Genomic DNA, 10,798 nt, shown 5'->3' on the forward strand with positions numbered 1-10,798 from the left:
CCTGGTTGAAGTCTGCAATGGAGACAGACATCAGTGTACCGGCCCACGTGGCCCCATCAGTAGCCCTCTCCAGCTCTCTCGTGATTGATTGAAATCAGCTGCATACAATCACTCACTGGAGCGGCGAGTCAGGGGAGGGAGAAAACACAAGACACGACACCACGGCACAAAACACCACAGTATTTGGGCACAAACGGAACTAGAGCTGACATGATTAGCTGATTGACTGATAAGTAATCTTAACTGTATTGATATTTGATTCATCATTTTTGTATTTTTTAAAAACTATATCTTAGTTCCATTTTATCAAGTGTGATTTGCCACTTTTCTTTGCCTTAGCCCTGTGTGATAGTAAAGAGATTGGGCTATTTTGGGGTTTTGGACTATTGGTCAAACATAACATGTAGAACGTATGGATGTGAAGGCCACGGGGCATCCTTAAGATCATCTAACTTGTAGCTTAATTGTCTACAATGACAGCTCAACGTTTGTGAATTTCTGCCCACTGCTTCAGGGCAGAAGAAAGAATGGAGGGATTGATGTAGGCCACTGCCCCATCATGTCTTTGCCTTTCATTGTCCCTTTCTCAAAGCCTAAAAAAACAATTGGAGAAGAAAACAAACCAAAAACTTTTGATCTTTGGATAATTTTTTCAGCTAATAACCTGTGCAGCAACCAGACATAGTCCAGTCACAGCTTTGCTACGAAATCACATGCAATGATTTGATTCATTAAGATAAAAACACACACGTTCACACACAAAGAGATGCCACTTTCTATGCAGTTTGTCTTGCCTGTTTCTCTTGCTGCCTCTGATATGTGACATACTTGGATTGAGTGAAGCACTCACCAGTGTTGCAGTGACACTGCACTGATTTTTATATTACAGATTTTGAAAATGACACAGAATGTAGGGCCTAATATAGCAACGATCATCAAAGAGGCTGATTAATTCCAGTATCGTTATGGCAGAAAATAGTCTTTTTTTATTCCCCTAACAGCAGAACTATGCAGTCGTGTGTCTAATTATATTCTATTATTGATCCTCTATTCTAGCCTACTTATTGTTTACTGTAAAATGTTGTCCACCTATCTGTGTAAACGGAGTCACTATATAAAGAATTCTATTCTGTCGTTCTGGAATCGCACCGCAGGAGGGCACGAACGTCTCTCCCTCTCCCTCTCTCCCTCTCTCTATCTCTCCCTCTCTCTCTCTCTCTCTCTCTCTCTCTCTCTCTCTCTCTCTCTCTCCCTCTCTCTCACACGTCTGGCGTCAGCGGTCTCCCAGCAACAGCCGGGCTCGAGCTCGTCTTAATCATCCGCTGGTGAGCGCAGTCACGCCGCACAGACACACCGCCTAAAACAGGAAGCCAGGTAGAGTTTAACTACAAAATAAAGGCACACTTAATTCAGGTGTGTTTCTCACAGTCATTTACTGTAACCCTATTTACTTAGACGAATCCTGGCTGACTATAATGGATCCCTCCGGTCTTCAGTGGAGTAAAGTGAATTGTTTTCACCTTGGACTGGAGGAGACATTTTGCTAAGTTGTTGGTTCGGAGAGTTTTTTTTTTTTTACAACTTGTACTGACTTCACAAAATAATTAAACATTTTTTTTCTTTTTAAAAGTGTGGGGAGCACGCAGGTAGAAGAGCGAAGTGGTTCAACCCTGACTGACGGACTGCGCTCGACGCTGGGTTCAGCGTACGGCGCAGGCGCACTGTGCCCAACACTTTGCTCGGCTCAGTAAAAAGCAGTCGTGGCGGCGCGCAAGGTTTCAGAGCACAGTAACGCCGTTGCCGCCAATGACCCTCCTTCCTTTATCCACCACATGACAAAACCTCCTCGGGTGTTTTATTTTGAAATAAAAATTAACAGGAAGTTGCATAGCTTCTAATGCCGATTAATTTGCTCCCAGGTCTGCTCAGCCGCAGCAGAACAGACGAGAAACCATGGAGCGCAATAAGACGCGTTGGAGAGACTCGCCTAGCGGACGGGATGAGCGCCAGTTTCTGATCTGTTTGTAAGTCACTTTCAGGGACTGTCGGCATATTGTTGTTCACCAGCAGGTGGATGTTGCGTTTCCCCCAAGCGTGCGCAAATTGACTGGAGAGGTCTGTGAAAGAAAATTCTTGGAGTGACCAGCAGCTACCAAAGAACGGGAGGAAAGGAGGAGTGAAAAGCGCCCGAAGGACCGACGAGTGCCCGTTGGAGAGAAATGCTCTCTGTGTTATTTTTACCACTCATTCTGAACATTTCACGTTGTATTCGGGAAATGTCGCTGGTGTGCGCTGCGTAAAAAAAGAACACCGGACCGCTTTCATGTCTCACGCCATCAGGAGGAACAGTTACTTATCTTCAAGGAAACTCTGAGCGGAGCTGAGATTTCATCAAGAAGGAGGCACTGGGTTCAAACTGAGAAGCAGTCGCTGAACAGTTACGAACCATGGTGAAGTTTCATAACTCGGACCTATGGATAGCCTGGATGGTCATTTTCTGCATGGAGGGTAAGTTGTGTGACACTTGGAAACTTGTAGTTATCCTCAACTGCAAGCACAATGCGTCCCGTACACAGGCGTTCATACAAATAATAGTAATGACAATACAAATATATATTATCACTAAAACAATAATAAGTTATAGGGATAATATTCCAAAGGATTTACATATTTTCTGTCACGTGTACGAATCATTACTACAATGCACCCGCATCAGTACTGCAAAAACAGATGTATTTGGAATTAAATTGTGCCATGAGCTCAACCTCTCCATTCCGAGGGCGCGTGCCACGTCCATTTGATCCCCCGTCCTCCTTAATACTGTATGTTTGGATCAGGGAGACAAATCCCCGGCATTTCCACAAAAACTAAAGCACCGATTTAGGATGACTTTTGCCCGGTAAGTCGTATCATCTCTCCCAAAAGCACTTTTGATTGTGCACGTCTTATCCGTAATGTGCCATGCCGTGCCTGATATCGCTTTGCGCGTCTTACACAACATAAGGAGTACAATTACTGCTTTTAAAATAAAAAAAAATAAAAAAATGAAACATGAAAACGTGGCACAGTGAGAGAGTCTGTGTTTTGAAAAAGAAAGACGGTGGAGGGTACCCAGCCGAGAAGTATGGAGACCAGGCAGCTTAGGAGGGGAAAACCCCAAAGGAAAATCACAATATCCTCCTATCCTGTGGGGAATTGTGTGTGTTTGCATGTGGCACTTTATAGTTTGTTGACCTTATCTTCCTTCTTAGTCTAGTTGTGTTCTTTGTAATCCAACAATACAGGTATTGGAGGTGAAGGCAAGTTTTTCATATGTTTGTGTTGGCTCTTTGTTGTCAGACACTTGTCTTGTCGATGACATTTGTTAAATAAGTTCTTTATGAATGCTTTAAGAGATCTCCTGTAGTTCAGGGTAAGCATTTAGGAAGAAAAATAATTACCATTAAAGAAAAGGTTAATGGCACAATACATTAGCAGCATCATTTTTTAAATGTATTAATGCAAATATGATCTATAGGCTGATGAGTAAATTGAGTAAACATTGTGTTCAAATCTTTATTATTTTGAGAAAAGGCAAAGCACAGCAGAAAAATGCTAGACAATGCCAACCTAGTCCCCTTAGAGCCCCATGTCAGGACACACAAAGCATTTCCACTGAGCCACGCATGCACACACACACACACACACACACACACACACACACACACACACACGCGTCTGCCTGACATGTCAATTTGGACAGAACAACAGTGTGAGTTTGCATTCAGTCCTGATTGCCCAGGTGTTTCACTCCGCTGCTCACTTGTTTAGCTGTATACCTCTGGAATGAGTGGTGTTATGGTGTCTTGTCAGCTTCACTCAGGGTTACACACACACACACACACACATACACACGCATGCACACAAGCTTATTTGATTTGTCTGAAAAAAACCCGGTTTGAAATAAACAATTGTGGATTGCGGCCACTCTTTATTTTCCTCCCCAAGTCACTCACATGTCCATCCAATTCCAAAAACTCCTCAGCCATTGTAATGAGTGAAGGTTCAAGTATATATGACTTCATAGAAAGAAGAATCTGCTTAGCATGTCGGTGCCTAGCAGCTCTATTAACAAGCCTGCTTATTCTGCAGTCGCTGGGCAGTTTTTCTTCTGTACTTTTACGTCTTGGTGGACGGCTGCCAGTGTTTCTATAAATACATTCTGATGCCGCAAAGTCAGTATTGATTGTGGGTGCTTGTTTTGGCTTTGTGTACTAACCTCCACTTTTTGCATGTCAGACATTGTCACTAGATTGATCTGATCTGTTCAATGTGTTAGCGGACAACGGATTGTTTTGGTTATTGCACAGTGAGACCGGAAAAGTTCCATTTTTAACAAAATCTCTATCTGTTTGACAAAAAAGCGTGTTTTTTTGGCTTTAATGCAGACATTACTTAAACCCCAGGAGCAGAGGGCTCCTGCTCCTGTGGAGCTTTTTGGGGTTCTGTGTCTTGCTCAAGGACACTCTGACATGCGGACAGTAGAAGCTGGGGATCGAACCACGTCTCCTTGTCGTTAAAGTACGACCCACTCTATCCACTGAGCCACAGCCCTATGCATTTGTAGCTGACGTACCACTCAACATTTAAAAGGAGGTGAAAAGAGGAAAGTTTTGAAGAGTAGAAAATTGTGAGCAACTATGACAGGAAGAAGTCAAATAAATAAATGACTTGGACATGCGTCAACCACCAAGTTTGTACGTGTACTTATCATCAGTTGGAGGACATGCCATGACATTCTGCTGCCATCAACCCTCCCCAGTCACACATAAATATTCTATCATTTAGAAATCTTACAGCCACACAGTGAAGGAATATTGGGCCGTTCAGATGTGCAGTGCTGAAAACATTTGGAGGAAGTTTGTAGAAGTTGAAAGAATAAACAGTGGAGGCTCTATGCTAATAAACTGATTGGTTCAGCTGTTGTCACAACGAACCCCCATGGCGATACCAACACAGAGCGGCTCTGTCCATGATGCCCCGATTTAACGATTCACCCCGAACAACCCTCAAGGGTGTTGCAGGGACTGATCCGGAGGTTCAATCAATTTTAGTAAATTAAATTCAAGCAGAGGTGGTGGCTCTGAACTCTTCAACAATGACTGTTTGTTTTGCTTGTCTGCATAATATATATATATATATATATATATAGAACATTTCAGATTTGCATAGAGTGAAATGTTTGGATTAGCCTCCAGACTTCAATCCCACTGTTCTGTATGTTTGAAATGAAGAGTCCAGGGAGGACGAGGAGCACTCAAGCATAAATAAAAGACAACATGGAATGTTTTTATTTTTTAGCTCATTGACATTCAGGGCATTCATGTCTGCATCAAAGCTGAACTTAGACCAGCTCCCTTCTCCACTTTCTGTGTGAGCTTCTTAACCTTTGTGGATCGGCTAAAAGTCCAGGTATGAAATGATATAGCATGCCTGGTCTGATTGTTGTTTACATGGTCTCCTTTGCTCAGTTTGCTGATTACATCTCAATCAATTTGTTCAAATATGATGGGTTCATAGTGTCAGTGAGGATGGTTTTGGGGAGTTGCAGCAGTTGAGGTAAAAGCTGGGCAAAATTTTTGGAAATTTGAAAAAAGTTATTTCAAAACCTACATTCAATAACTAAATACAACAAACCCATCATAAATCTGCAAATTACCAAAATTATGTTTCTATTTTTCTTTTAAACAATTGCCGGATGACAGATGAGAGAAACCGACAAGAGCTTTGAAAAGAGAAGAACAAGTGTTAAGGAGGTGGAGAGAGCTACACAGCTCAGCTTGTAACCTCTGGCGATCTTGCAGTTTTTGTTGTTGTTGTTGTTTTGACGTGATGCACCTAGCATCCAACTTAGAGCATGCCTCTCAGTCTAAAAATCCTGCTAATGCAGAACGCATATGACGGAAAATCCCGTCTGTGTCAGTTTTATCTGATAAGTAGCGTGTTTTTTTCCCCCTCCTCTTTCCGCCTGCTGCTAAAAAGGAGCAGCTGGAACAAGAGTGTTGGACAGATGGAACTTTCCACCTCGATTATTTCTCTAACTAAAAATAGCTTCTCAAAAAATTAAAAGACCCCTGGGACCGCTTGCAAAGTGCATGTGCGTGTGTATGTTTGAGCGACAGACGACTTCAGACGACGGGCTCCTCAGATGATGGCGGCATGCGGCCATCCTGGGAGTGTGAATGAATAAATGATGGGCAGATATTTGGAGGAGGAGAGCGCAGCATTCGCCCGGTCCCACGGTCTCTTAAGCACACATTAAACTAGGCCCCAAAGAGTCCACAGGCTGCTGCATGGCAGTTGGCCAAGCATCTGAAGCAAACATCTGATGGTCAGTTCACAGAGGTTTGGGGCTTTGAGGTTTTGGGGTTGGTTGTACCTTTTTAATCAGAGGAGCAAACGAGGGAAGCATGAGTGGATCATGAGTGTGTGGGGAGCAGCGTGATGCTTGTTGAAGCTGAAATGTTATCAGCTATGTTTTTAACTGCATTTGGGTTAAATGATTTAAAAAGGAAGCAGGGGGCTGCTTATCAAAACAGAAGCTGATCCATGGACAGGTAGTATGCGTGTCAAACCTGTTTTAGATCCAGGTTAGTCATCTGTAACACTTAGAGTGGCAAACACTTTGCTTTTCAGTGACAATTCATTCATTTTAGATGAACAAAGTGTGCAGCACTTTTCAACTTTTATTTTACATTTTCATCAGTGAATCAAGACAGTTACAGTAAAAATGTGTGTTGCAGTACTGCAATACGCAGATTCATCTCAGTATGTTGGAGCCACAAAGAGATAATTGCCCTGAGCGGTAAGATAAGTTCTCCATGGAGGTAGTGTGATAATAGTGCTATTATGAAACCTGATGTTAGTTAAACATCAGGACCTGGAAAAGGCAACACCTCCACTTTATAACTCAAGCATGCAAAATGAATCACTGCAGTCCCGCAACAATGCTTTGTATGTGTGGTGCAGGAGGGAAGTCCAGTGCAAGACGATGGACCGTATAAAAGAAGTGGATGTGGCCACCTGTCCTGAAAAGTGAAACCAATGCTGAAGTACTTAAAACTTGCATTCCTTCTAATGGCCATCAGGGGGCAACTCCTCTGGTTGCAAAAATAAATCTCTCTGTATAGAAGTCTTTTAGTACATTATCGCCCCTTTAGAGTAAAACAGACCGTAAAGCAGGTTATGCTTTAAGGTTTAACGGGTGATGTCACGGTGGCTTCGTCCATTTATTTTACACAGTCTGTTGACAAGACCACCAAGCATAACTCAATCTACACGCTTAATGCATATAAAACAGTATTTTGGTCTGTTACATACTGTGACAGATTGCACCATTCGGTTGAAACCATCTTTAAATTGATTTACCTTTCGAGTGAGTGTGTGTGTGTATGTGTGTGTGTGTGTGTGAGAGAGAAGCGCCCTGGGCTTATACATATTTAAAGCGGATGTCTTCCTCCTGTCGTGGCACCCTGAAGATACTCTCCCTGAAATGAGCAGTTTTGCTTGGCTGGCTCTTGAGGTTTGACAGGACCTTTGCTGACAGGACTCCTTCATTACACGAGTAGCTCGGCAGACATTTGGTACATGCAGATGTAACATTAAGATAATAGAGTACAATAGAGCATAATAGAGTTTTGATGAGTGTCATATGGTAAAAAAACAAATGTTCAACTCTCTGTAACTATCAATGAGTTTTAGTTTTCTGCTTATGTGCATAACAAATTCATGTATAACAGTTACTTACTATTAAGGGTTGTCTCAAAGGCTCAGAATGAACAAAGGGAGTGAAAAGAAAGTCTCTTTCATCCCATGAATCCGAGGAAAGTCATGAGTGTGAGTCAGACTTCCTGAAGGGAAATTGGCACCCAAGACAAATTTTGGACATTAAAGTTTACTCTATCGAGCACCATCAACTACAGTCTCACATTGGGGTTTTCCACTCCGACAGAATAATTATTGTTGAGACGCTCAAGATCCTTCGCAATATTACATCCATATCAGAAAAGTTATCAATTTAAACCTGTTTCCAAACAGTTTTCTAACATTAATAACATTCCACCCAAAATATGTATGTGCCAGCATCTAAAAGCTACACTTTGCACTTGACTAAAGGTCCTGTTCATACTTTATTTATCCTTCACAAACATGAGAGAAATAATGCTGGCACCTGCTCACTCTCACGTCGGCAACAATGAAAGGGTTACGTTCATTGTTTTACAAAACCCCCAACATTACCCTCATAGTGTGTGTGATATACTGCTGCTCTCAATCAGTGTCTGCCAGAGCGTCGTTAAGTTGATCGTGTGCGTCTGGGATCTCATATTCCCCAGACAAATAGATTACTGTGGATCCCAAAGGATCAAGGTTTCCCCTGGACTGTAATGACCTCATCAGTTTGATCAACCAATCAGGAATCATCAGGTTCTAGACACTCAGTTTGTCTTATGAGGAAGATTCAAGCTCTCCAGTGAGCTTAATGTTAAGATGAAAGGAAACTTCAGGCTTCCTGTTCTTTTTTATGCATATAGAGGGAATAGCATTTTGACTTGGTCAGTCAAACCTTTTGGAAATAAATGGGAAATCTTTCAAAAACTTAAAAAATTGTTTAAAGCCAAGAAGGTATCGGCTACATGTTTTTTGATTCATTATTATCCCAAATTTGTAATTCATACCCTCAAATCACTTAATTTGTTTCCTATAATTGCAAATTGATTCCCTGAAAATTATGAAATCATGTTCTCATGTTACCTACAGACATGTGCTCTTACTTTTTTATTTTTATTTATCTATTTTTTTCAGAGTGAAACAATCTAAACAATATCACGAGAAAGCATGTACGTATAAGTAATGTTAACAATATCAACATTGCGTTTTCATCCCGAAATCAGAAAGTGGAAGACCACACAAGATTTAAAGAGATTTAAACAACATTTTATTTTAGACTAAGACAAAAACATGAGAAAGGAATCTGTAGTCTGTAGGTCAGGTGTGCTTGTAATCCAAAAGGTTAGATCATCATGGTGAGAGAGACAAACAGAATGAGAAGCCAGCCGAAATAACCAAGGCCCATCACACCTTAGATGGCACTGCCCATCTCTACCTGCAGGCAACCTGCACAAGTAAAAACACAAGACAGCGGGAGGAGCACTGACAGGGTCAGGGTTACAGATCCCACTGCACTAAAGTGTTATATATACAAAAACAAATATCTCACTGCTTCCAGAGGAGGCAAGCAGACAGACAGCTACAGGAAATATCGTAGTGGGAGCTGGATTTACAGCATGCTGAGAGGAAGGACGGGTGGTTTCAGTTTTCTGACACGAGCGAGTCCTGAAGCAAGGACTATATATAGGTATTTTCAACTGTAGTCCCTGGAGTACTGTGGCCTTGCATCACTAATTTGAAATTGATTGTTAATTGATCCACACCGCGACTAAATGACCTTACAGTACTTGATGAACCCGGCAGCTGAACTCGCTTGTGTCGCACTGAGAGATAATGCAGATCCTGTGACCTGCTTTGTCTGCATGGCGGTCCATTGAGTTGTCTTGACCAGATAATTGTGCAGGCTCCAAAAATACACTGTAGGTAATTTCATACTAGGAATGTAATTTTGTAAATTGCTCACTGTCGCACAGAATGGGTTGTCTGCGCTCTTCTGTAATGGCTACCTTTAGCTGTTAGCTGGTTGAGAGCACCTACAGAAATGACTTCTCTCTGTTCAGTTTTTAAAAGCTTCCGAGGGTCAGAGGTCTCCGACATGGCGTTGTATCAAAAAAGATGGAGAACTAGTCAGCGTTTGCTTCTGTATATACATTTTTTCCTTTGTGTTTGTGTACATTTTCTAAATCATGTTTGTATCCCTCTGGCAGCAACATGTTAAGCTTGGTGTGTCCATGTGATCAGGGTGAGCAGATGAATTTAATTTGAAACCCTTTGCCTGTCGTCCTGACGCTCACGTCTGCTAATGGAGGGAAAATGCAGAATACTGAAGAGAACAGAGGGGAACAAAGGGAAAAAGGGGACAGATTCTCCTGCATTAAATATGCCCAGGGCTTTTCACAGCCATAGGTAATTCATAAACTGGCTGTTGGGGGATAAGGCAGTGCTTTTGCTCTTTTAATCTAGCTCAATGTCTCTACTCTCAAAATCTATGAACAAGAAATACAAACAGAGCTGAAGCTGATTAAGTAAGTCAAAAACAAAAGAAAACAAACTCACAGGTTTGTTATTTGGAAGACAAAAAAGGCAAAATATACACTTTTTCACATAAATTCCAATAAAACCAACTATAGTGAGTGTACAGCTAATCCCACATAGCCTATTGCTCTTAATGTTGGGTCAGCACCACACTACAGTGTTACTATCTGGTTAGTTGGGACTCAGAAATGAGATCTCCCTGCAGGAGTGGAAGGCGAGCTCTTGGTGTGACACACTTTGGCTCTCAGTAAATATGTGTTAACTGCCTGAGTCGCTCCCTTTAGGAAAGGTTGTGCATCAGTTCTCAGCAGTTTCATTATAAGTCCCTCTTTGGCACAGCGCCCCACAGCCATACTCTCTCACTTGTGTCTTCTGCTCTCTCTCTCTCAGGTCTCAATCCTTCAGAATACAGGTCCAAGTTCCCTTTCTCTCTTGTGTCCTTCCACATTTCCCTCCAACCTCACTCATCCCTCTATTTGTGTTTTGCTTCCCTTTGCCTCGTTCTCACACTCTCTCTCTCTCTCTCTCTCTCTCTCTCTCTCTCTCTCTCTCTCTC

General features: G+C 42.0%; 1 protein-coding gene across 1 annotated transcript in view; it reads left to right on the plus strand.

Annotated features, from left to right (window-relative positions):
- The first annotated feature begins 1,784 nt into the window (after nt 1–1,784).
- igsf11 (immunoglobulin superfamily member 11) overlaps nt 1,785–10,798 on the plus strand; it is an 87,682-nt gene continuing 78,668 nt past the window's right edge. The window contains exon 1 of the mRNA XM_031860469.1: nt 1,785–2,508. Within this exon, the coding sequence (XP_031716329.1) occupies nt 2,448–2,508 (61 nt within the window). The 5' untranslated portion in view covers nt 1,785–2,447. The remainder of the gene's footprint in view (nt 2,509–10,798) is intronic.

This window comes from Anarrhichthys ocellatus, unplaced genomic scaffold (assembly GCF_004355925.1).
Source record: "Anarrhichthys ocellatus isolate YVR2014 unplaced genomic scaffold, GSC_Weel_1.0 scaffold24, whole genome shotgun sequence".
Taxonomy (NCBI): domain Eukaryota; kingdom Metazoa; phylum Chordata; class Actinopteri; order Perciformes; family Anarhichadidae; genus Anarrhichthys; species Anarrhichthys ocellatus.